General features: G+C 40.6%; 2 protein-coding genes across 3 annotated transcripts; both read left to right on the top strand.

The window, feature by feature from the left end:
- Positions 1-1,368: 1,368 nt before the first annotated feature.
- On the top strand, positions 1,369-17,476 carry RB195_014041 (uncharacterized protein; the record flags this gene model as incomplete). 2 transcript variants are annotated; one of them, XM_064204139.1, is made up of 11 exons in its annotated part: positions 1,369-1,516; positions 1,576-1,660; positions 10,081-10,169; positions 11,211-11,336; positions 12,578-12,682; positions 12,760-12,878; positions 13,530-13,625; positions 13,683-13,812; positions 16,767-16,907; positions 17,148-17,279; positions 17,352-17,476. In XM_064204139.1, 11 exons carry the CDS (start codon positions 1,369-1,371, stop codon positions 17,474-17,476), a joined length of 1,296 nt encoding a protein of 431 aa, XP_064060019.1. The 2 variants fall into 2 exon arrangements, with proteins under 2 accessions (XP_064060019.1, XP_064060020.1); XM_064204138.1 differs by lacking the exons at positions 1,369-1,516; positions 1,576-1,660 and having other exon boundaries at positions 10,091-10,169.
- Positions 17,477-20,810: 3,334 nt separating this feature from the next.
- On the top strand, positions 20,811-26,794 carry RB195_014040 (uncharacterized protein; the record flags this gene model as incomplete). Its single annotated transcript, XM_064204137.1, has 9 exons — positions 20,811-20,957; positions 22,352-22,510; positions 24,228-24,319; positions 24,755-24,960; positions 25,075-25,235; positions 25,300-25,396; positions 25,697-25,889; positions 25,953-26,094; positions 26,702-26,794. The coding sequence occupies 9 exons, from the start codon at positions 20,811-20,813 to the stop codon at positions 26,792-26,794; spliced, it is 1,290 nt and encodes a 429-aa protein (XP_064060018.1).
- Positions 26,795-27,147: the final 353 nt, after the last annotated feature.

Below are 27,147 nucleotides of genomic sequence, written 5' to 3'. Positions count from 1 at the left end.
TATGTAGAGGTGGATCGGCGTAAAAAACGGCCCGGAAGATGCGGCGCCGCACGCGGCTGGCGCGCTCTAATCGAACTTCTTGTAGAAAATAGCGCGCCGGAACGCTCGAAGCCGTATCATCCGGGCCGTTTTCTACGGCAATTAGGAAGAAATGAACGGAATCACCCTCTCTTCCCCATAATCTACGACCCCGTATACGAATACTCAACTTGAAATCCGTACCACCTCAGATTCGTGGGGTGATGCCTTTAACGCTAAACCACCATCAGCCTTACGTATCACCATTACTCGGATTTGGGCAACAGCGAGGATTTACTGAGCATACGTTCCTATGATGACCCGTAAGAGAATGTGAAGTTTTAGACACAGCACAGATTTCACGGCAAATAACGTGAACGAGAAAAAGAGTAGTGAGAACTGCAGTTGATAGGTTAATATCTCCCTCTGAGAGAAAATATATGACAGTTATACCTCATAACAGAAATAACCACCAATCATTCATTTGTATATTCTGGAGCACGGCTATCCACAAAGAAAAATCCAGTATTCCTCTAAAATGTATTTCAGAAGCTGACAGGGCAACCCTTAATCTATGACTCTATACGTAAAACCTTGAATAACAAGCCGAAACATTGATGGCCTCCAAAGAGATTGTCATAGAAAGAAGTGATATACAAAAAAGGCGCGTAGATATGTTCTTTCCTGGAAATCATGCTTGTCCTTACGTTAGTGCATAGAAACCGTTAAAAAAACATCCAAATAAAAACGAAGTGAACTGAAACAAGTCCCAAGATAAGCTCACTATTTTACCGAATCGCTGTCGCTCTCTAAAATCTATGACTGGGCGAGAATAAAGAATTATTCAGTGCAAAAGGAGCAAATTAGAATGTTGTCATTCAAATAAAGCAAAGAAATCCTCTTCTTTAAAATACGGTGAAGCAGCATTTTCTAATCCACTAATTTTGTGGACAAAAGGAGAACTCAGGGGGGGGGGGGGGGGAGCAGTCAATGGCGCCCATATTTCTCGGCGCTCTAACATACTATTTTTTCTTACTAATTTTAGCTTCCATCTCATAGATCCTCTAATTCTTAGGATTGATGCTATGATCTTAGGGCCCTGATTGATCCAATAATTTGTCTCGCAAAATAAAGGTACCGCCGCTGCCCCTCCCCCCACCTTCATTTTACCCGAATTCAGTAAATATAAAAATGAAAAGTCAATGAACAAAAAAGGAAAGGTGATGAATCCAAATGAATTAGGACTATGAAGACATGCAAAGACACACTGAAAAGAAATCTCAGAGAATAGGAGTGGATCAGAATCCACTGATGAAAAGATGGATTCGAATGCACAAAGTACCAGTTCCTATGGTCACTCAAACAAACAGCATCCACAGCTACCATGCCGACGGCGAGTTCTTCGTTTGGACGGATTTCTGCTGCTCCGCCCAGATTAACTCGTACATCGGCGCGGAAGGAACTCGTCCAATAAGCCACGGCAAGCCGCCTGCGACTGGTGCCGTCGCTTTGTTGTCGTTACAAACTGAAAGTTATTGCTTGCCAGAACGTCACTAGGAACTTCTTCTTGTCATCTTAATCCTTTGGATAGTTCGAGACAAGTCACTCAAATCTCCCGATGCCCGCAGTCAGAAGCCTCCTGGTATCTTTCGATATTCAGCAATTCAAGTTAAACTGGACTGCAGATTTTCTGGAGTCGTCCAAATTTGTACTTTTTGGAGACAATAGTCGTGCTTTTCACCTTGAACTGAATTATTTACGTAGCTACTCGCTTATTCATTTTCCCATTTCTTAACAAAAACCGCTTCTTTTGCATACCAAATGATTCTAGCTTTTACATAAAGTTAAGTTAGATTTTTAACGTCGATGACTGTCACAGTATCCATCACCTCTGAGCTTTACTGTAGTTATTGGTTTAAGAATATCAGTAACAACTATCCCTGTGCGGAAGAAATTGTGGTAGAAAAGTTAGAACTCAAGGTATGGAGCTGCGATATACAGAGCGTCAGTACGAAGAACCGCAGATGCGATTTCTTTCTATGGCAACTTCATGTTCTTCGCATAGATGGCACCTTTGAGCACGCGGAAGTAATTCATTTGGAAGAACAACCACACCGCTTAAAGTTTATAAAAGAAAATTCGAACTCTATAGTAAGCTCGATGACGCTGTTTTAACATATTTATTATGTTGTGAGGTGTTTGCTTCATTAGGCCGCAGAAACATACGCATTTCTTCACTTGCAATTAGACCTACTAAAATGCTACACAGTCGTGCGACAAGGGCTTAGCGAACATTATCCATAAAGCCAGTCTCCACTCGGTTTTTATCTGTGAAAAAAAAGAGGAAAAACGAATCCAGATCTTCGACAATAGACTCGGAATAGTGAGTTGCGGATCCATTTTGGCATAAGAGAAATGGAAACAGAATGTGAGAAGCGTTTGTATTTCAGGAAAACGAGAAAGCTTTCGTTTTTTTTTGAAGTAGATCAGTAACTACTTAGAAGAACAATTTTATTACATTTGGCAAAAATTATTATATATTAGCAAAAATTATTATAGTATATTAGCAAAAATAGCACCTATACTCGGGTCAAAACGACATGAAATTCGGTTGCGTAAGCGGTTGCGCTCGAAGTGGCGTTCATTGCTGCGGTTCGCAGTGGTCCCACCTCGATTCCAACCGCAGTTTCAAGCGCGTCACTTCGAGGGCAACCGCTTAAGCAACTGGGCCGTGCTTCACGTCGTCTTCACTCTACTATACATAAAAGGTTATGATATCTGGTGCATTTGCACAAGTGGATTAGTGTGTGCGATAGAAAATGTTGAAATCACATTAGACCGACTGAACAATTTAGATAACGCATTGGACACCGCTGAATCATTGATTTGCTCAGCTAAGATCAAAACTTCATTGACCTTACTGTTTGTTTTGCTTGTTTGTTTATTTGCCGAATTGGTGATTGATATCTTATCAGGCTATCATTGCTTGTCCCCTCCGCCCACTCCCCTTCCCCCGAAAATATGCTAGTCGTATTAATTGCCTCGCAATACATGTTGAGGGTTAAACATTTGCCTATGGATTATCCAATTACGCCTCCATTGAGACCACTCCTTTGTGTCTAGCCTGGATGGTTTCATCGGGTAGGGGCTGTTGTAATATCAAGGGAAGCGTGATGTAGTTGTTGTAGTTGCAGCCATCACGTTCGTCTATTTCTCCCGTGGAGACAATGAATAATGTTTGGCTGAAATGATGTTCAATACAGAGACTCGCGTATGCAGTTCCCTACAACATTAATGATGTTTTTGGAAATATTCTATGGAAGAAAATGTGACTAAGTAGCAAAATATCAACTGACTGTCATCTTGATGATGACGTCATCAAAGCGCAAACCAGAGAAGGGCTTCAGTGAAACTTCTCTTTTCTCAAGCTATATGTTTAAATTTTCATCAACCACTAGAAAGACAATGTCCTAGTTGCTGTCACACATATTTTGAATTACATTTCATCTTGCTTCCCTTTTTTTCTTTGGCAAACGTTTGAAAGCCTCTCTGAAACATTGAAATAAACATGCGAAATAGATAAGCGAAGCGATTTATGCCGCCTTTTCCACAATTTCCTGATTTTGGTGTGACGAAAAAATGAAACAACGCGAGAAAATACATATATGGAACATAAATGACATGCTCGAAAAACTTCTCTAGGGTTTTTCTTCTTCAAATTTATTTTAAAAAGAGTAGCGTTTAGTTCTACATGCCGCTACTGTTACAGGCAAATTTTCTTTTAATCAACTGTATCAGAATCTTCTGTAATATCTGGATTTCCAACACATTTCCGATATCTTATTGGTCGGGGGAGGGTGTAGTGTAGCGGTTAGAGGTTCCGCTTCCTGCACGATCGATTAGAGGTTCGAATCCGCCCTAGTGCTCACCAAGCCTTTCATCCCTTCGGGGTCGATAAATTGGTACCAGACTTGTCAGGCAGGATAAAAACACTGACTTGACACATCAACTAGCCACCGCAAGTCGTTGTATAGGCGTTCGTGAACCTCAAACGAATCTGAATTGAAGTGAACTTGGGGGCGCATCCCAAGGGGATTGATTAACGCCAGGAACGTTATTTGCTGTGAAATCGCCGTGAAAGAATATTGCCGTGAAATATGTGCAGTGTGTAGAACTTCACATTCTTTTACGGATCATCATAGGAACGTATGCTCAGTACATCCTCGCTGTTGCCCAAATCCGCGCAATGGTGACACGTAAGGCTGATGGTGGCTATGCGTTAAAGGCATCACCCCAGGAATCTGAGGTGGTACGGATTTCAAGTTGAGCATTCGTATACGAAGTCGTAGATTATGGGGAAGAGGGTGATTCCGTTATTTCTTCCTAATTGTCGTAGAAAACGGCCCGGAAGATAAGGCTTCTAGCGTTCCGGCTCGCTACTTTCTACAACGAGTTCGATTGGAGCGCACCGGCCCTGTACGGCGCCGTATCTTCCGCGCCGTTTTCTACGGCAATTAGGAAGAAATGGACGGAATCACTTCCCTCACCATAATCTACTATCCCGTATACGAATACTCCACCTAAAATCCGTATCACCTCAGATTCGTGGGGTGATGCCTTTAAACCATACTTGTTATTCATCCATTTCTCCCCTTCTCCTGTGTTCCTACCTCTAAGATTCCTTTTTCTTCTTCCGAACGCCGCTGGCCACATGCGTATTTTTGTTCGCGTGGTTTGCTGGCAGATACCCTAACAAGTACGAACCTTCCAACAAGTAGGCCTTTGTGTAGTTGTGTTGCGAGATTAGATTTCCGCTCTTCTGGTTATCCACCACTCTAACCGCACTTGATTCAGTATCAGAGTGATGACGGTTGGAGGGAAAGAAGATTTATATCGATTTTTTCTTGAAAATCTTTCGTTTACAGCGAAATCGTAGTGTAATGCTCATTTTGTAATACGACTGACGAGATTTTTCGCTTTTCCAACATTTTATCTGTTCGCCGCTGTTCTCGTTGTTCAATATTGTATTTGAAACATTCCAGTAAGTCGTTGATATTTTGAATAATGATAATACTAATGACATTTATTTGCTTGGAAGCTCTTGAAACGATGTATCATCAACAAATTGGGGCAATGTGCACCTAATCAAATATGGTTAGGAATCGTTCGTTCGCTCGTTCGTTGTTTTTACAGCTCACCTCGATATTGATTCTAACTCTGCACGATCCATAAAAAATAAAAGGACTTCAAATCTCCAGTTCGGTTGAGAACTGGTTTTTTCCTCGTCACCAATGTTTTTTTTTCGCACACTAGAGGTTACAAACTGTGCAAGGATTTTTCGGAAGGGGACATCGTTGCTATCTTAGTGATTTCGTTTCGCCGTTATTTTATAGTTCTTCACAATGTAGAGACAAAAAACGTAAAATCTATTAAATAGTATTGGTGTACATACGACAACGCTGTTTCATCCAAGAAACTTGGTGATGTTTTTCAACTGAACACTTTTCACGTCAATTGGAGCTGTCTACGCTTATGACCATATTCGTTTCAACATATTCTTTTTTTACAGGTACTACAAGCTTAAATACGTGCCTCGATCAATCTGAAAGCCATTTGCGTTCGCCAGACAATAAAACGTACGGTTGAGTGGGGCTGCATAATGTTTATTGCCTTACAGCGCTGCACAGAATACCGATAAATAGATTAACTAGAAAACTTTACGGGTTTTGAACTTGAAAATCATCCCGCAAGTGTAACTCCTTGGAGCTGCGCCTCTAGAAACTTACCGTGAACGACGAGACCGCATTTCAGAGCACTCCGTTCACTTTTTTATTCCTTATAAAGCTAAAATGCACTCTTCAACTGTTATTTACCTCTTTTTACATAGTTGGATAATAAAACACTAGACCTCGGTGTCACCTCATTGCACAACGAATTCCGTAAGTTCCGAGATTATCTGTGTTACGAACTCGTATCGCTTCCGCAATTTTCTTCTTTATTTGAACTCTATACTCAACAGGGTGTTCCATCTAGAAATAGCTGTATTTTGAGCAAGTATTCGAATTTTATTCGACTTACTCGAAAGTCTGGTGGAAATTCGCGGAACAATAATATTACAGTACTACAGAAAGTAATACAGTATATGAACACTACTACGACTCTACGAAAGTGGGCTTTTACAGTCAGTGTTTTCAAATATTTTCGGGAGGGGGAGGGAAGATATAATGGAGTACAAAACTTAACTGTTGCAAACACTTTCTCTGATTTTATTGGGTACTGCTGTTGAATATGTCTGGGAAAGATGCGGCAAAGAGTTTTGGTTTTAGAAATTAGTTGGTTAATAACGGTCAAATCTGGATGTTCAGTAAGTTTTTATATAAAAGGGTAAAGGATAAAGTCTCTGGCGTTAATCAACCCGTTTGAGATGCGTCACCACGTCACTTCAATTCAGAATCGTTTGAGATTAACTTACGTGTAACTGGCCTCTACAATGACTTGTGGTAGCCGGCCGATGTGTCAGCTCAGTGTTTTTATCCTCCCAGACAAGTCTAGTACCAATTTATCGACCCCGGAGGGATGAAGGGCTTGGTGAGCGCTAGGGCAGATTCGAACTTCCAATCGATCTTGCAGACAGTGGAAACTCTTACCGACTGCGCTATTCCCCATTTTCATGTAGTAACTAAAAACAAATGAAAATAACTGAGTTTTGGAAGTATGTGATCTAGGTTTTACATAGAAGATTATTTTTTGTATGGGAGTCGCTGGGACGTTTACCATACAAAACAGTTTCAACCTTCACCTCAACCTTACAAAACATCCCCTCATTGAAGTAAAAAATTTGCGCAAACAGTTTTCCGTCTTGAAGATCATTCAATTTGGTATCTACAAGTTGGTTTCAAATGAAATTTATATTTTATGAAGCGAAAGGGAAACCTTCGAATAGCAGAAATGTTTGGGGTTGCGAGGAAAAGAAGGGAAATTTCCGGAGAATCAATTGCTAAATCATATTTGAGGTACTGCACTTTCGTATTTAGTCCCTTGAAGCTACCCTCAGTTCCCAAGAAATGTTTTCGTAGTGTGTGTCAATAGCAAGCTAGTGTATGGTTTATATTTATATATTTAATACAATGAATGAGTTTTTATGCTGCAGTGAACAACGAGCCTTAGTAAACGAGTAGAAGCAGGTGAAAGGGTACCATTTGCGAGTTCACAAAAAGCGCAGTCTCAACGACAAGGCTACTTGGTATGGGCCATAGGTGAGATAGGGAGGAGGACTCCTCAGGTGAAGGTAGTCGAGCTCATTGGGTGCAGCTTAAATAGTGAGGATCCCTTCGCCAATCGTCCAAAAGTGAAGAGGGTCCCTTCGCCAACTGTGCAAAGGTGAAAGGGGTCGAAGCACTAGTCCGGCTATCGCATGTATGGTATGGGCTTGGCATACTCAGTTTTCGTTTTTTACAAACAGATTTATTCTTAGAAAATGCAATAGTCAGGCAGCAACAAGAAACAAAGATCCTCAATCTCCTTTTAAATTCAAACGACAGTTTTCTTCGTGTCTTAAAACAACACGGACGGCGGCTGGTGTAACTTTTTCTATTTTTCCCTGCTCCTCGTCATCGTTCTGTAGTTTCATTCGCACCACCGCTGCCTTCTTTTCCAGTTCTTGTGTTTTTAGTAAGAATCGTTTTCGTGGAGTATGTTAGAGAAGCTGATGCACCTACCATTTTCACTGTATCTATTGCAAGTGAAGTAGACAACGTTTATGTACTGTCAGTTGGGACCTTGCTCATCTCCATAGTAGCAGAGCTGTACACATCCTGAGCGATGCTTCAATATGTTACAAATCTGCCATACTTTCCTTTCTGCAGTGCCTAACATTTTTTCTGTTTCTCACGGTACGAGCCTTTATTCCCACATCAATGACCTCTTATTGTTCTAGCGTGTCATGCTTCGTAAAAAAAAAACTAAGTCTGTTGGAAAACACAGGGTTTCTGGATTCGCTTACCACTATGACTCTGCATACCGCTGTTCTCCTCTTTCCAATAATGGATTTCGATCTGGATCTGTCCATATGGTAAATCGTCGTAAAGTCATTAGGCAAAGGTAACCAACCGTAATATTCGACGGAAATTTACAACGACATTAACCTTGGGAGAACTTTTATCTCCGCTCATGGTCGAAAGACGTTCGGCGCGCTCAAATGCAACGTCAGGAACTAGGTTATTCATTGTCTAGGGTTATTCAGTTCCACACTGCACTTGACTGTGCTGAGGATCACTTTAAATAGTTTCACGTGAAATCTTCGGAGAAACAACGTAGTTATTTGGGGGCGCTGGCATTTTCAAATCCAAATTTTCAAGGAAAATTAGGTGATGAATGCCGACGGATGTAACAAATACATTCCCCTATTTATTCAACGACCATAGACTTGCTATGATAGCACTGCTTGTCTTGTCAACTAGGACTTATGTACGAATTATCTCTGAACTTTGTCAGATCACCAGATTTTGCTGCATAAGTGAAAAAAAGATCACTTGTAATGGAGTACTTGATTTCAAGAATCAACTACATGTTGATTTCGCATTTGTGAGAGGATAATTTTCTCCCCATTAATTATGTCTTCGTCTTTATTAGCACCATGTTATTTGATTCTTAAACCACATAAACGATACCGTATTGGGGAGTGCAAGTGGATTGAAGGGGTCTGCACACATTTGATATTTGTATTATTTCTATTGCATTATTTATGTAAATTATGTTTCACCTTAGGACAAACACGGATCTCAACAAGAATTTTATGGAGCATGAAATGAATTCTCGGCAAGGAACTATTTCTCTTTCTTACTGGTGACCTCCACCTTTTACTCGTGTAGAAATAATCACGGGATTTGAACGATGATTCCAATCCTAAATTCATTAATACTGGTTCCTATATAGTTTGTTAACAATAAAGGGAACTCATCTGGAATTCTGTTGCAAAATTTGCTCGTCGTAACTTTTGCAACAGAATTTGACTTTTTTTTCGACGTGGTCAGTTGCCAATGACGTCCGTCACATACGAATATACTTACGCGTAGCAGAAAGTGGACCAGTTCGTAACAGCCACTTATACCGCTGTACAACATAGTTCTCAGTTATGCGAAGGGGTACTTAACGATTAGAGATCCATACGCGTTCGTGTTGTAATGGTTAGCATGGATGCCTTCTAAGCATTCGTCGGGTATTCGATTCCTACCAAACGCAAGCTTCATTTTCGTTGTTAGTTAACACTCCGGAGAACGCGCAGTAAATAAGGACAATTATGATTTCATGCGTATCTATGGCGGAGCGAATAACCTATCAATCTTTTCTTTGCGAGAGAACCCATGGACACAAAGTTTCTCATCGATTAAACCTCATTTATAATCATATCGGCACACACTGCGACGTGCTGCTACGCCTTCCTCTTGCTGTTTATTTCTGTTTTTGTCAAGAATAAATTCTAAGAGTAAACAGCTTAAAGTACATAGTTCTCTAGAGAAATCTGAATTTCTTCAGTGACTTAAGTTAGATACAAAGTGAATTAAAAATAAGAAAATACCTGAAAACTATCTGCAGAACGCATATCTTGAGCAAATAATAGAATTTCTTTTTGCATAATAAAATAATAAGAATAATAAGAATAAACAAAGAAATCCCGCTATATCTTTTAAGAAAATAGCGAATGTATAAGTCTTCAATAACTTTTTTTCCGTTGGAAAATGCCTAAATCTGTTCCATTAAGGTTTTTCCACTTTGATAATTTTGATGGAATTTTTACTTTAAACAACTGCTGATAGCCTTGCGCGCACTGCACTCAACGCTCCTTATGTTCACTAAAAACGTTTTGGGGTATTTTCTGATCAACACAATGTGAACAGAAAATTATTGCTCGTGGCTGGAGAAAATGCTCAAAAATCTAGTCGTGATTTAGTTATGCTGTAACGAGCTTTCAGGGTACACAAATCCTGTCCCAATGATACTCTTTTTTAAACGATAATATGCCTCCATGTATTTGAACAGACTGATTTAATGTTTATTTTTCAGGCTTTGTACAATGGCGGGAAGTGATTTCACGGATGTGGAGAAGCTACTGTTGGATTACATGAGGGTCGATTCAACCACAGAAAGGGAAGGTATGAGTTTCCATGGCGTACGTCAGGGGAGGAACGAATCAAAAAGTTACACGAGTGATCAGGAGAGTAATCGTGATCATGTTCATTCATGAGCAGAAGATGCCGCACTCATACATAGATCTTCCGAATCAGATCTGAAATATCAATTCTTTGAAATGGTTGCCTTTCGATTTTTCGTGCCTTAACTTTATTTGGTTAGTTACATTAAGTTTTTTTTCACATTGGTATTCTATTTTTTTTTGAAAACTTTCTTTCAGTCGCTGCTAGGAGGAATTCGCTTTAACATTTCCGGTGAGTTTTGAGCACAAGAAAGATGACGCTTGCAGCAGAAAAAAAAGAAAAAAATTGATTTCTTCGACTTTGTAGTCACCCTGTGTGTAATTCCGTGAGTAAAGATTTGGGCATTACGAGACTGAGCATTTCTTCTCTTTCATTGTTTCTTTTTCTGCTTTCTAGTTCCTTGTTTACTCGAACGGTATGTTTGAGTTCATCGTTCGAGGACTTTCAGAGGTAGGAGATATTAGAGTGCTCGTGTACGTTATATACTTATCCGTTGTCGATAAAGCCGTTGAGTGAAGGATTTTACTGGCTGAGTGAAAAAGGCTGGAAGGAAAATTCACTGATAGGACTCCAGGGTTTTTTTTTCTTTTGAATAGACTTTCCGTGACCCGACTTAGATCGTCTGTGGAATAGACCTAGAAGTTCTTTCTGGCTTATTCCGTTCCTTCCGTCATATTATGTTGGCTCCGTCGAAGATGACCGACAGAAAGCCCAGAGATAGCGTTCTGGTTCTTTTGCCGCTGCTTTTTTCTTTTTTCTAATGATCCTCATATAGTGGAGAACCAGTTCTGCTTTTTCGATTTTTAGCTGATATACTTTCAATCACCCCGTATATTGCTCGGGGATAATTCCTCGGTGTTTCGCCCAGGGTAAAGGAAACGAAGTAAATACATATGTGGTATGGTTAAACTTGAAGAATTCACCCTTGTTTACCATGGACGCTGTTTGATTCTAATTAACTGTGGATTCATACAATTTCAGGTGAATTTGGCGAAATGCTAAAAGTAGGACTAGAGCAGAATGGGTGGATTGTTGTGAAGCAACCGCTGAATGGGAACTCATCGAGGTTCAACTTGCTCGCCACGCGTAGACCACTTGAAGAATTCTGTGAGTTAATGCTCCTTTTCAGTTTCAAAATTCGATTTAAAAAATTTGATTTTTTCTCTGATATTTCACTCTTCTATCAATAAGACTGGTGAAAAGAAAACTTAATTTAGTGAATTTAGTTTCCAACAAGCACTGTTCATCATTAATGAGAAGGCCTGTTGATGTATTCATTTGGTGTTAACGTACTTATTATAATGAACTCATGAAACGCTTTGCTGTGCTCCTGCACTTATTCCGCAGTCCACAGCTCTTAAAGGCATCACCCCACGAATCTGAGGTGGTGGAGATTTCAGGTGGAGTATTCGTATACAGGATGGGAGACTACGGAGAAGGGGGTGATTCCGTCCATTTCTTCCTAATTGCCGTAAAAAACGGCCCGGAAGATACGGCTTCATTCGTTTTGGCGCACCATTTTGTACAAGAGGTTCGATTGGAGCGCGCCAGTCTTGTGCGGCGCCGCATCTTCCGGGCCGTTTTTTACGGCAATTAGGAAGAAATGGGCGGAATCACCTCCCTCTCCGTAGTCTCCCATCCCGTATACGAATACTCCACCTGAAATCTGCACCACCTCAGATTCGTGGGGTGATGCCTTTAAATAGTACAGTTTCAAGAAATTCAAAGTTTGGCGCTGTCATGTCAGAACGACAGGACTTAGAATTCAATTGCTCAAGTTGTTGCGCTCGTGGTGGGACCCTCGCCCGCTCCAGTAAGAATTGCTCATTTGATCAGTCCGATTGAAATTGTCGAATGCAACACCACGCGTATCGCGTACGCAAATACACCAAAAATGAGGTCGTTTTAATTTCATTGTGTTCGTTTTCCTACAGCTTGATGAGAGAGTGAGGGGAGCGAAGAGGAAGAGTATTGCCTCTGTGTAGATGCGTTAAATAATTGGTTGAAGAGTAATTTTCTCCCTCTGTTCAATGCAAGTGTCTTTATGTGCTAAATGATAAAATTTGTAGTTATCTGGGAGACGTGTGAGCAGCTACAATTCCTGGTCATTGTTCTAGATCCATGTTTTACGATTTTTTTCTTGGCATAGTGTGCTACCTAGTCAGTGCTTTTTAACTCGAATGTTCAATTAAATCCCCAAAATCTTCTACAAAGAATGTTCTTACAATTATGTAAGGACCCTATGAAAGACATAGTCGGCTACATAGAAATCAGAGGATGTTTTCAGATTCTCGACTAAGAAATTTCCTCTTCCTTCGGTTTAAAAGTTGAGCTCTGATCTTTTCTAGCGCCTCGAGTGCTGTTCAACAGTCATCTCGACACTGTTCCTCCCTTCATTCCTCCAACCGAAGATTCGCAAAACATCTATGGTCGAGGTGCATGCGACGCTAAAGGTGAATGGTGGTAGCCAGCTCGGTTGCTTCCTAACGGTTGTGAGATTCGTGGAAGAAATATGAGGAAGTATTTGAAGGACAAATCGCTTGCATGGTTACCGCAGCTCAAGCGTTGGTTGATAAGCATCCTAAAACTGCCAGAGAACTTGCTCTTCTCTTCGTCGTTGATGAAGAGGTTAATCACACCGGAATGCAGGTGAGACTAGGAAGCAAATAATAGCAACACAATTATGGTCGCTCCATTCCGGTTACTCATAGATCTTTGACCTTAACGTTGTCATTCCGGCGCTTTTACGGCTGAATTCTGTCCATTATGGACACATTACGGGTGATAGGAGAACACTCCATAAAGAAAATATGGTTCACATCCACGCAACGCTGGGAATATTTTTATCTGGAAATGCGTGGATATAATGCAAAAGAAGGTACAAAAAAGTTTCAGTATTTTGAATATGTTTGATCCAGCTTTCTTTTTGCAGTCTAGCTTGTCCTCTCCTCTTAATCCCAGAAAAAAAATCTGAAGACAGAATTTTTCTTGAAGATTCAGAAACGGTGACGACACTAAACTCCTCCGAACGTAAAGAGTTTTTTTATTCATCGAACAGTTTAGGACTTCATTATTAGCTATACTGGGAATTTTGTCTACTTTTTCTACCATCATGTAAGTTCAGGTGTCAGGTGAGTGTAGAAGAAGAATTTTGTGACCGAAAGTTTTGTGAGAAATATCATGACCCACTGTTTTTTGGAAGAGATTTGCTCTTTTTCGAAAACTGTAGAATGAGGACAGACTTTGTTCTGGTTTCTTTGATGCGTTTGTGCGTACTTCTCCGAATTCCCCAAATTCCAGAAGGCCAACGAGTTCACTGCTTTACAACCGGAATATTTAGTTGTAGGAGAGCCAACAGAATTAAAGTTTGCAACTATTCAGAAGGGAGCATTGAAGGTTCGCCAGCTGTCATCAAGGAGAAAATCACTTGCTTTTTCTTCTACTAGAGTTCAGGTTGTCGTAAGGTGCAAAGGAAAGGCTGGTCACTCTGGGTATCCGTCGGAGGGGGAAAGTGCTATTCACAAGCTGATTCCTGTTCTCAATGATGTGCTCAATTATGCATGGCCAAAGGATGACACCTACGGTCAGTATTTTGATGTATGTGTGCAAAGAAAAGAAATTTTTTTTCCAAAATGTGACTGTTTTCTGCTGCGACCCACATCAACGTTTTTGTCTCCATTATTCCGACGAAACTGAGATGAAACTCCGTTTTAGACTAGAATTATAGAAATATCGAAGTTCAGGACTCAAGTAACTCTTTCTACGATCAGTGACTATTGTGAAGTGTTCTAGAAAGTGTTTTTTCGTCTCTTACGAAAACATCGGCCGTTCCATCAAGGCCGGCAATAAATCTCAGGACCACAACATCAATCAATCGACGAGGATGATCATGACGGCTATTTACTAGTGACACTCTGGGACAAAAATATTGGAGTCGCTGATAGGGGCTTGTTAATTCCGTCGAAAAACTGAGGGTGTGTGCTGTCCAAGAGTCTCCAAGTCCTCTCTTCTTGAAACTTCGGCATTTGATAGTGCATTTATGTTTTCTTGTTGTGCCAACGAGGTTTAAGTGAAACTTTTTTATTGGCCTGACGTTTCGACAAACTTGTCTTTTTCGAAGGCCTAAAAATGGTTCGAGGTCTTTGATACCATGCATATCCCATCAAACTCCTCCTCTCTCCCCGATATTGTTCCAAGTACACCACGCAAGACCTTAAAAGGAAAACAAACTGAGCAGTTTTTTCAGGTAAACCACCGCGTTCTTAAAGATTGTCACCAAGGCGAATGAGATCTACGCACTGTGCAGTATCCTTAAGTACTGGTGTCTGGATAGCGTTAAGGAACTGCATGTGGGGCAGCTCACAGCGTGTTACGAACGGCAAGAAGTCATTGGTAATTGATAAGTGCAACGCCATTTATATTGGAGAAACTGAAAGGATGCTGAACGTGCATATTAAGGAACATTTGGCTGATAAAAGGTGAGAGAGTGCGATGACACCGTTTGGGCGCCACAAAAATGATGAGCATGATGGAAATGAGTTCGAAATAAAATGTACGATATTAGCGCACGAGAAAGAAATATCTACTAGGAAGGCATTGGACGCATTCTGGATTTCGGTCAGGAATCCGCCCATGAATAACAAAAATGAGTGTTTATCAATTACAGATGACTTCTAACGACTTCGTAACACTCTGTGAGCCATAAGATTGCCCCACATGCAGTTCCTTTACGTTATCCAGACACCAGTACTTAAGGATACTGCACAGTGCGTAGATCTCACTCGCCTCGACGGCAATCTTTAAGAAGGCGGTGGTTCATCAACCCCACTAGTCGGTGAAACTGGTCAGTTGTTTTCCTTTTAAGGTCTTGCGTGGTGTACTTGGAACAATATCGAGGGTTGGCGAGGAGAGAGGAGGAGTTTGATGGGATATGCATGGTATCAAAGACCTCGAACCATTTTCAGGCCTTTGAAAAAGACGAGTTTCTCGAAACGTCAGGCCAATAAGAAAGTTTCACCTAAACCTCGTTGGCATAACAAGAAAACATAAATACACTGCGCATTTCTTTTAGGAAATTAGGTGGCAAAATGTTTTACTTCTTCCAAATTACTTCCAAATTCTAATCTAATATTAATACTATCCAGTATTTCTGCATAGCTATGTGTCTCAGAATTAATTTCTACCAGTTATGAAACTCTGTAATATGTAATGAGCGTAATTCTTAATATATTAATGACAACCTTAAAAGGATAAATCGTGTGTTGTTGATCAATCCGCTTGGGATGCGAAAACACGTTCGACTCAATTCGGAATCGTTTAAGGTTTATGAAGGCGTGTTTGATCCAGGCAATGCCTTTCTGTTAGTGCCCGATGTATCAAGTCAATATTTTATCAGCTCAGAAAGTTTGGCACAAACGTGACGTGGAGGGATGAAATTATTTTGCCTACAGCAGTCACAGCCGAACTTTTTACCAAGTGCGCTACACTCGCCCCGATGATCCAATGCGCCATCGTTTGGTAATGACCACAGGTGGTGTCATCTGTCAATTATCGTACGTACCGTCTTTCTAATTGTTCTGCATTGTCAGTTGTGCGCGCAGGGATATCGCGGATATACAACAATATGCTATGGAGATTCTTTTGGTCATACTGCACGCAAAAATTTCCTAGCAATAGGAGCTTGGCGTGCTATACAATGCTTAAGGCCAGCGTATCCCGAAATCGACGTAGCATGGAAAAATCGGGGTGGGAACGTTGCAACACGCTACCCTTATTCCTACAAGGCACGTTAGAACGCGCCCATGTCCACACTCCAGTCCCCTCAGCCGCCTATTCATTGGTTTCACTCGAATAGGCCGGGTAGGAGACATCCCTGATTCTCGATCGCTCATTCCTGAATGCACGTGGTGGCGTTCTTTCCTACGAAATCGGTTGCCGGACATTGGGTGGCGTGCTGCAATCGATTTCGTACGAAAGAACGCCGTCTTCCATCTCGTTTTCATAACGATTAGGAGAAGTTGCTCAGAGCCACGCTTGTTTCCGTAAATACAAGCCGAACTCTACGTTTTCCCTACGGTTTCCGTAATGATGCACTAAATTAAACATCATCAGCAAACACATAATTTCTGCTACCTATTGCTGAGGAAAATACGCTTACTTTCCTCTATTCTGACCTCCAACTGGGTTGCAAGTAGTAGTCGTAAGGCCAGGAAAGGGTCCTTTTACTATTAAGCATGAATGTTCTCATGCATGTTCTCTTGAGCGCATTACTTTAAGGATTAGAGATTCTTGAAGACAAAAATGTCAAAATTGAATATGAAAGCTTTCAAACCATCCAAGTGCTTTTTCCGTGCACTATTTTAGGTATCGATCGTAAAATTCTAAGGCAGATATTATTCGCTTTTCTAATTATCTTATCTTTTCTCTACCAATTAAAGTTAAGATCAAACATTTCGAAGATCCACCATCACTGCAGCAACGTTGATCAAACATCGCCTTTGTGTTTATAGTATAAGTATACTACAGCATTATGTTTAGGAGCAACAACAGTGAACATAGGAATCATGGAAGGAGGACAAGCTCAGAACGCATGGGCAGAGAATGCGTACGCTAGGATATTCGTGCGTGTTACCACATCTGTTGCTGACGCTCAGAAAAGGTTGGAAGAAATTGTTGCAGGTACTCAATTTAAAAATGTTCAAATGTACAGAATGTTCAAATGGATCACTATGATGTGCATTCGATTGGGTTGGTTAGAGAGGAGAAAGGTTTGTGTGTTCGGCAGAGTTCTGGTGTACGTCACGGATGCGTCGCGTCAGTCGGACACGTCTGGGGGCGTTCATACTCGCGCACTCGTTAATTCGTTGTTGAATGGCCAGGACCAAACAATACATAGGGTATTCTTTACGGTGCATTAAGGTCGAGCAAACATCGAAGTCATATCGTTCAATGAACCGGTCGTGTTGAGCAATCCTCCATTAGATTATCCTACCGATCAAGTCGCCTTCAACACCGACTTGCCTTACTATTCAAGGCTTTCTTCGCTAAAAGGCAAAGTTTCAGCCGATCATATGCAAATTTCTGTCATTATTTTCTACTCTGCCTTATTTTTTTTTTTTGAAGGAAAATACTTGTTCGGTGCTGGAACTATCAAGGTTGCTCATTCGAAACACGAGCTTGTTCCGAAACGGGAAATTCACGCTTGCAGAGAAGCACTCATCGCCTTAGTACTTAAATTATGTTCATGAATATTCTACAAACGTTTGTTTTTAGCGCAAATAAATGTTTTTGATGTGAGGAATCACAAAGTCTACTAATTGATGTAGTTATTGTTGTACTCGCGAAGAACTCGAAGTTGCTGATTTGAGTGTGAAGATCACCTTTTCATCCGTTAAAATCAATTGAGTTCGTGAGAGAAAGCGTCCTATTAATCGCATTATTTATAAAGTAAACATGCGATCGTTTGCCAGGAATTCTCGGCGCAAGATCGAAGTTTTCCATAGTTTTCACGCTGAAAAACTTCGATCTTCCGCCGAGAAGTCCTATGGACAAATCCGTGCACTAACAACAAATGCAAAGTACGCAAGTGCAGAGGGCTGTTCATTTCTGGTTTGCCTGTCTGTCGGTTCCCGCAGAATGTGTCAGCACTGTGTTTAGCCGTCTTACTATGAGAACCTCGTTGATTCATTAAGAGATGGGCACATGACTGCAAAAATGACGTCACAGATAAACTTTCCCCTCAGAAGGCATGCCTGCCTAGGAAAGTTGTTGTTTTCCCAAAAGCACGATTCATTTCTTCTTCCTTTTTCTGACATTTTCCTCTTGCATCTTCTTGTAACGTTTTGTCTTTTTGAAGAAGAGTGTTTACTGCTCTCATGTGAGTGCTTCTGAAAGTTTTCTAGAATGTTTCACGTAATTGACATTGGGGAAACCTGATCAAGAACACAGAGTTCGCGGTGTAGATTACGAATATGAGGATGATCCCGCCCAATCTTACCTTCTCTGAAGGTAAGGTTTGCGCACAAAACCGTGTAACCAGCTTGCATGTTTCGAATTACTGTAACCTTCATTTTACGAGTCACTGACGAAATGTACACCAATAAATCCTGACTTACGACGGCTTCATCAAGTCAAAGTTTTCATTCTCCAACAAGTTAAACGCCAGCATGTCGACCCGGTGGCGTTGCTGCTTTTTGCCGTCAATTGGTCCCGAACTATCATCTGCGCAGTCGCAAGAGCATCCCTCACCACTGCGCTACGCCTACTAATTTTTAATTATATTTCTTCATCAAGCTATTTTAACTGCTCAACTTCCAATTCTTTTTACGGCGAATATCTTGGCATGGACGTCAAAAGGCATCCGTTTGAAGCATGATTTCCTCAGATTTTTGGTTTTCGCGCATATTACTGTAGAATCGAGATATGATCTACACTTTCAGTTCCCGTAGTATTCTGTCCATAGTTTGAGATTATTTCAAATCGTGGCGTAGCTTCGTGAAAAAATGGAGCTTTCTGTGTCTTGAAAAGGAATTCTCATATCGTTGTACAAATTCATGTACTTTTACGTAGTAATTTTTACCTCCGAGATAAACAAAAAGAAAATTGTCATCGCTGCGACAGCAGCCTTTTTGCAAGGACGTCTAGCTACATTTTTTAGAACCCTTTTGTAGGATTTATAACCACAGGTACGGTGCATAGTCTTCCAGATATTAACATACTGGTCCTGTAGAGAAATTCGTACCTTCTCTACGTCACCCTTTTTCTATCTTACAACTCATCAAATGTTTTAGCTTGAACCATCTGTAACAACGTAACATTTGTATTGGGTGAGCTGGGGAGGAGAAAATGCGGCGATCTCTTGAAGCGCTCGAGAAAATCGCTTTTATATTGTGAACTTTCAAATATGTCTCTCTGTCCCCTGTCTTCTTTAATTCGATCGTTCGAACTTCTTGTTGGTCCAAAAAAGTGCCTACATATAAGAAAAAAAGAAAAGATAAGGCAAAAAGCATCACATACACCGCAAATGGTTCAATCGCACCGTAGAAATGATGACAATAATTCTTTCCATGGATAAAAAAAGACTTTTCGCATTAGATATCGGAGGCGATATCGCGTATGGAAACCACACAACTCTTGTATCGTACAGAATCGCAAGTCGATCTCAACCCACACTCAGAGCTCTGTCACAGTTGCTCACTTGCATGACACTTGTTCTTCTGAGGAACATTTGAACGGAAAACAACTCTCAGAATAGAATTAGAAATGTTTGAAACTTTTCTTCTTCTGACATGGTTCATCATGATTGTAACTTTTCTGTTAGAGAAATTTTGGAATAATGAAGTCTGCATAGCCGGAGGTAAAGTTTTTAAAACTAGCTTTAAAGGCATCACCCCACAAATCTGGGGTGGTGCAGATTTCAGGTGGAGTATTCGTATACAGGATGGGAGACTACGGAGGGGGAGGTGATTCCGTCTATTTCTTGCTAATTGCCGTAAAAAATGGCCCGAAAGATGCGACGCCGCACAAGACTGGCGCGCTCCAATCGAACCTCTTGTACAAAATGGCGCGCCAAAACGAATGAAGCCGTATCTTCCGGGCCGTTTTTTACGGCAATTAGGAAGAAATGGACGGAATCACCCCCCTCTCCGTAGTCTCCCATCCTGTATACGAATACTCCACCTGAAATCTGCACCACCTCAGATTCGTGGGGTGATGCACAATACATACATATTATCTATCTAGATAGACATAATATCTAGATAAAAGTCTCTCAATTCTGAAGATTCCCTATTTCTTTCCCTATGCACACATTGGACACGAACTGAGCCTTGATAGAGAACAAACTGAAGTACATTTTATAAAATGGCTTATTTTCCTTAAAAAAAAGTTAAGAAAATCAAGTACTATGAGAAACCTAGCGCTTAAATTGTGTCGCCTATTTCTTTTTTGCCTGGTGAGGGTCGGGAGGGCTCATGGCCCTAAATAAAAGGGAAACCACCTATACAACTTTCTAAGGTGTGTCGCCATTTGATCACAGCAGATGTCTTAGTTGCACAAATAGACATTTAATGGTACTAAATGAGGGAACAATCGATTTCTCACGTTCTCTTATCTGCGTTTTTCTCATTTACGCTTACTCCTTGCAAGCCGTCTCCAAGCATAACAGGAAATATATACAGATAAGAAAACCAATATTATTTTACTGCTTTTCTTCGTTATTGATGTTTTTTCGTTTTGACAAGTTAGGTTCTTATTCAGTTTAGTTTTTATGTAACTATATGTATGATGTGAAATGGAATTTTTTGTAGGTATTTTTGGACATATTTTACGTTTTCCTGTGTTACATCTGTTAAATAGTGTGTACTAAGGATTTCAATTTACCTGCGAACTGAATTTTTTATTACACGAGTTTGTTCTATTGCTATTGATTATTTATATATGCCTGTTATACCGTGCTTCTTTAAAATGAGCTTTTTTTTACTATAGATTCACAAAAATTCTTGAAAACATTATGTTGAAAAGAGAAGAGATGAGATTTGGGAGAAAGGAATCAGACAGAGAAAAGAAGTTGCATTTCCACAGATGGACTTCTTCAAAACAAAATGGCACACTACAACGATATTGCTGTGCACCTATGGATTTCTCAAAGAATTTCGTCCAACAGAACCTTTCCTCTATCAGTACGAGCATGAAACGTTGAACATCTCCGAGCACACCTTGAACGCCGACGTAAGTTTTAAAGGAGCACTAGAATTAAAGGATGAACAATTTGTACTCTCTCTTCCCTTTTTTCTTCCTCTTTATTTTCTCTCTCTTTCACTCGTTGCACAGTTACATAATCTCCTATCTTGACTTTGTGAAGTTGTTTAACAACAAGAATAGGGGTCATATTCGTGAATTGGCAACCAAGTCTTCTGAACATACCCGCCGGAATGAGAATGAATCAGCAGAATAAGGCTCTACCAAATTACAGACACCGATATGTACTTCACACTCTTTTTTTATATACTTTATATACTTCTGTATACTTTTACATACTTCTAGTTTTTTTACTCTTTTATTTTCTTAAAGTTATTTTAACCACCAGAAAGAGAAGGCATGGGAAAAGAAAATAGGATGTATTAACAAGCATCGCAGAGAAAATCCGCAACACCTTCGGTAGGATTTAGAGGCATCAAAAGGATCAATCATCATTTTATTGAACAATGCATTTCCTACTCCTCTTTGATTGACGAAAAGAGAGTTACTAACTCCGATTTCATTAGTCGTGCGTATGCAGTTGCGTTGCTCGTTGCTTTGTTACTCAATCCTGGATACATTTCGTTAAAGGCACCACCCCACGAATCTGAGGTGATGCAGATTTCAGGTGGAGTATTTGTATACGGGATGGGAGACTATAGAGAGAGGTGATTCCGTCCATTTCTTCCTAATTGCCGTAAAAAACGGCCCGGAATATGCGGCGCCGCACAAGGCTGGCGCGCTCCAGTCGAACTTCTTGTAGAAAATAGTGCGCCAGAACGCCTGAATCCGTATCTTCCGGGCCGTTTTTTACGGCAGTTAGGAAGAAATGGACGGAATTACCCCCTCTCCATAGTCCCCCATCCCGTTTACGAATAATCCACCTGAAATTTGTACCACCTCAGATTCGTAGAGTGATGCCTTTAAGTTCCTACAGATGCAAAGGGTTATCTCGGTCGGTAGAATGATATCTCAGCGGCTGCCCCTATCTCCTGGATTTATGGGTGATGTTTTGCATTCCCTTTTCGTTCTCGTCTATTTACGGGAAATGTCACAAGCCTGTCTATTAATAGCAGGAGTTTAACATTGGAAATTTCCGTGAAAGATACCGTTGGCGATCAAACGATTTGTCTACGGTGTGCATACGCCCAGTTATCGTAGCCTTCTTGAAGGCCTTAAATTTATTTGGGTACAAAATTGGATAGTGTACAAAAAGTGTTGTTGAGAAGATAAATGACCATGTATTTGATAATTTGCCTCATTCTATAATTTTTGAAGATAATGATGAGTAATTTTGAAGATAATGGTGATAATGGTGATGGAAACTTTTTTGTTCTCATGAATAAGTTTTGTAAGTCTTGTAAACAAATACTGTTAATTCTTAGGTTTATCCGATTTGGACGTACAGTTACTTGGTTGCTCTCATACCTGTTTTCTTGCTTACTGATCTGCTGCTGTATAAACCGGTGATAGTATTGGAAGCGTTGGCGTACATTGCAGTTTGGATCATTTTTGTGTTCTTCGGTTCAGTTCTGGCCCAACAGGTTGGTACTTAGTTGTCTTGCATTGCAATATATGATTTTGCAGAAAATTGGACTGCTTAATTCTTGAGTAAGTCTGACACCAAGGCTGAAACGACGCGGCACACTCACACGCTTGAGACTATGAAATGAATCCTCACTTGAAGCAATACCTGAAAAAAAGTGATCGAAAATAGTCTTTTGGCTCCTGGCGAATGCAACATACATTACACATATAAATTTCGCTTTAGTACGATCATTGTATTGTACCTCCGCAAATGTTTAAAGAAGTTGTCCTTAGGAACGATTGCAAGCATCTTAGTTGAAGGTGATAAAGTAGTGTTTTCATGAATAAGGTTGAGGTACAGAAAGGTCAAAACAGAATGAAGCTCGGTGAAGTTGCGCAAGCGGCTGCGGTGCCGCAGAAGCACCGCGGTGGAGCATAGCTGCTGGGATTGAGTGGGAACCTTTGCTAGCACCATCCACCGCTGCAGTTAACAATGGTCCCACCACGATTCTAACCGCCGTAAGTGCTCCGTGCTTGACGACTTTTTGACACGACTATATATTTGGGTCAATACGACTGGAAGCCTAGCGCAGTTCCGGAGGGTTGCGATAGAGATGAGTCATTGCTAGTTCCGCACGGATTGCGGAGATAAGAGGAGTTAGTCGTTGTCTCCTTCGTACCGCCCAGGGCGGAGCCGCTTGCACAGCTGCAGCAAACCTCAGGTCGTCGTCCATAGAATTATCATAGGAATGGCCAACCAAAAGTCCCAGTGTATGCATGTTTCTTACGCGACTACTCACAAAAGAAGACACTGCCTGAATTTCGTTGCATGTCGTGTTATCTGTTTGGAGAAAGCGTCACTAGCAAATGTAAATGTCGAGATATCTTGCAACATTTTCAAAACGGACGTGCAAATTTCGAGAGATAGAAAGCACAGAGGAATCTAAATTGAGAGAACAATAAGTCGAGGAATAGCGAAGCGGATCCATCCAAAACAACTCGAAACTCACTGTGGCATACCCCAGGCCAATAGTAGGCGAAGAGCTATCTTGCCAGCTTCCTTTTAATGTAGTCAAGCAAAGTTTGCTACAGAGTTAGGTTGTTCAACTTCAGCTATCGTAAAGCACGATAGCCGAAAAAAATGATTGTGGCTGTTCAGTCGACATCGACAACGCCCGTTTGCATGTTGCAGAAATCAAAATTGTTGCCTGTCAAACGTTTACTTCTTCGGTCATCGCCCGCTCTGGAAGAAGAAAATTCAGGAGTCAAGGAGTTTAGAACTGATGGCAAGCTTCATTAAATGAGACTCAGTCGAGCTCTGCAAGGAGGGCATCATCCTTTGTATGGGCGATAGCGACAACGTAATAAATGCAAAAATGCAAGATATCTGGGGATTTCATTTAAGTGATTTTTTTTGTTAAAACGGAGGAGATTTTCGAACACGTAATGATATTAGTTGTGCTATTATTACTTTTAATACATATAAACACATAGCACTGTCTTCATCTTGTTCGTCTGTACAGTTAATAAACTATGTAGCATGTAGTGTTGCACACATTTGGTTGTTGGACGTGAAACAAAGGAAACGGAGAAACTAGATGACAGCAAGTAAAAAATTACTTGATAATGCATTAAAGAGAGTCCCAAGAAAGCCCTCAGGCAGGTTCCTACAGATTTTGTGAGTTTGTGTAATTTTTGTGCGCTTTCAAGCCACTTCCAAGCTAACGAGTTTAGATCCTCGAATTCTTCTATGGTTGGGCTACAGCTACCGAAATAGCTTACTTCGCTTATATCTATGTTAATGTGTCAAAGAAGAATTTTCAGAGGTTGCTCATTTAGTTTTTTTTTAAATGTATTTCAGACCTTAATTGTGATAAAATAGTAACACAAATTTATCAACTGGCTCCGTTTTGAACTACGTCTGACGTTTGATCTATACAACAGATCTTTCTTTCTTCTTCTCTTTTTTGAAACTGCTAACTGTTCCCTAACTCCATTGTAATTTTGAAGCATGTTTAGGTTTTTATTCCAATCCTTGTGTTTGTCGAAGCGTGGAGTAAGAAATGGTGCGAAATGTGCCGAAAACTTTTAAAAAGAATGAAACTAAAACGAAGAATAAAAGAATTTTACAATCTAAAACAGTCTATTTATTTTCACATTCCTCTTTTTCCAACTAAATACTAAAGAGAAAACATATTTCTAAGGAACCTACTTCTTTTAGAATGTCCTCAAACTACAATAATAAGGTCGAGCATTTCCAGGGTAACTTCGTACACACATGGAGCGCTTCTTCTTGGTCGATTTGCGTCCTACTCATTAGCACAACTGATTATTCTGCTGAAATGGGGGACGTACCAAACACTCAACATTATCTCATTGGCAGTACTTGGGGTCGCACTGATATTTGCCCTTGCTCTACCACCAGTTTCATGGAAAACCGCCTATGAAAAGAAACTCATCGCTGTAGGTCAGTAGACGCTTGATTCCATTTGGTGCTGTGTTTTGTGTTTACTAAGTTAATGAGTGAGTTAAGTCTGACGAGTAAATTGTTTATGTCAACAGAAACAGGATTTCAATTCAGGATTGAAGCCGGAGACTGTTCCGAAGAACAGCACAACGTACAAGGATTTCGCTAAACTCCATTTTAAGACATTGATAAGCGACATTAAGAAAATTTACGGAAATATGTTCATGATGAAATGGTCATTATGGTGGGCATTGGCAAGCTGTGCGAATTATCAGGTCAATAAATTCGTTATGTTACGGGTAAATACCAAGTGATTTGAAAGCTAGACCTCTCATTCAGATAGGAAACTACACTCAGACGCTTTGGGGAACGATCATTGACGTGAAACATTCCGAGGTCTACAATGGATTGACTGAGGCGTTGTGTCCTCTAATAGGTGGGAAAGTAAAATCGGTGTAACCTCCTTTTTTGAACTTGACCGTGCGACTAAATGCCGCTTATTTGAGCTGAATAACTGACTAGAGTTTTGGGCCAATTACTAATTTAATTTGCACTACGATGCGCCTGTCAACTCGTCGAATATCCACACTGTCGACAAGAATAACTTTTAAACAGTTTTTTAAACAAAATTTGACGTTTGCACTCATTTCTGCAGTGTTGGTTTTTGATATCCCATCCGGTGATTCTTTTTGAATGATGGTGCTAAAAGAGTGTCGCCGACCTATCCTTCGTTTAGGCCTTCCTGTTGTTCTACTCGTGCAGTATCTTCGATTAGACTGGTCTCGATGGGGCGAACTTTGTCTCGCAATGTGTTCTTTGTTAGACGCACTTGTACTTCTATTTCTTTCCAAGACAAATAGTCTTCTTGGTATGTATATCGGATACGTGGTGTACAGAGTTCTGTTCCAGGCAATGATAGCGATTGCCCAGTAAGTTCCTATTTCGGGGATCTTAATGGATTTTTTCCTGGCTTCAAGGATTTGGATCTTTAGGTTCAACTTGGCAAATGGGCTAGAAATGGCATCATATGGACTTGTTTTTGGGCTGAACACTTTTATAGCCCTTGTGCTTCAATCAGTTCTTACACTTGTCGTTGTATCCTCTTTCGGTCTAGCTCTAAGCATAAGACCCCAGGTAAACGACGTATTTTCAAAGTCGGCGTCTCATGGAGTTGACGTAGTACAGAAACCCCGGGAAAACGTACAGTTGTCCTAAAAAGCGACGTGGAAACGGTGTTCGTTCCTGCGAGGAACGTTAGAACGCGGAGGATGAGAGCCTGTAATCTACAACTTGAAGTTTATGTTTGGGTGGTTTCCGTGCTACTTCAGTTCCGTGATACGCTGCTTGTACATCAAATTCACATATTCTTAATTATGCTTCCATTAGGCCTTCTCTTTGTAGAAGACCAGATGCCAAAAGTAAGCTTGCTTGAGTATGCAGATTTAGTTACGAAGTGGGTAGTAACAATTCCGATGACTATCACGTGAATGTAGATTATCTGAAATGCATTATAAGGGAAAAAACATGTGTATTTTCTGTGGTTATACGAGTTGCTGTCGCATCCTTTTTGGAGGAAAACGACCTAACTAGTAAATCAAGAAATGTGTGGTACGGTAACGCTAGGATAATTGTGATAAGACACGAGAGGAATTCGAAAAATATTGAACAGATATGTGCTTGCTCATTTTTTTCATGTCTCCTCTTCCATGGCTTTGCTCTTCATCAATCACTTCTTTTTCAGTTCGAAGTGTATTCTGGCTACCATTTCGTCGTTGCAGCCATCTTTATCGTCCCACCACTGTATCGATTTTTCAAAACACGTTGTTATAGATAACGAACTCTGTAGAAACTTTGGATTTTGACCTTCTTTTGAAACTGTGCATAATATAGGGTTTAGGAGAGTTAGTGGATTTCCTATTCATCCACAAGTTCCACACCGAATTGAAGGTTTAGGATTATGCTTGCTAAATATCAAGAGTTGCAGCAAGAAGTACGTACATCGCTTGTTTGCTCTTTTTTCAATTTCTGTCGTTTTATTATAAATTTTTCGTAACGTCTACTTCATATTGTGTATTCAAATCTGACAACTCAAACCACATGGGATGAAGGGCTTGGTTAGCACTAGGGCGGGATCGAACCTCCGATCGATCTTGGAGGGACAACCTTTTACCGACTGTGCTACACCCG

Source organism: Necator americanus, chromosome V (assembly GCF_031761385.1).
Source record: "Necator americanus strain Aroian chromosome V, whole genome shotgun sequence".
NCBI lineage: Eukaryota > Metazoa > Nematoda > Chromadorea > Rhabditida > Ancylostomatidae > Necator > Necator americanus.
Note: the sequence above shows the minus strand (reverse complement) of the source record. Positions and strands in the feature narration are given on the sequence as shown.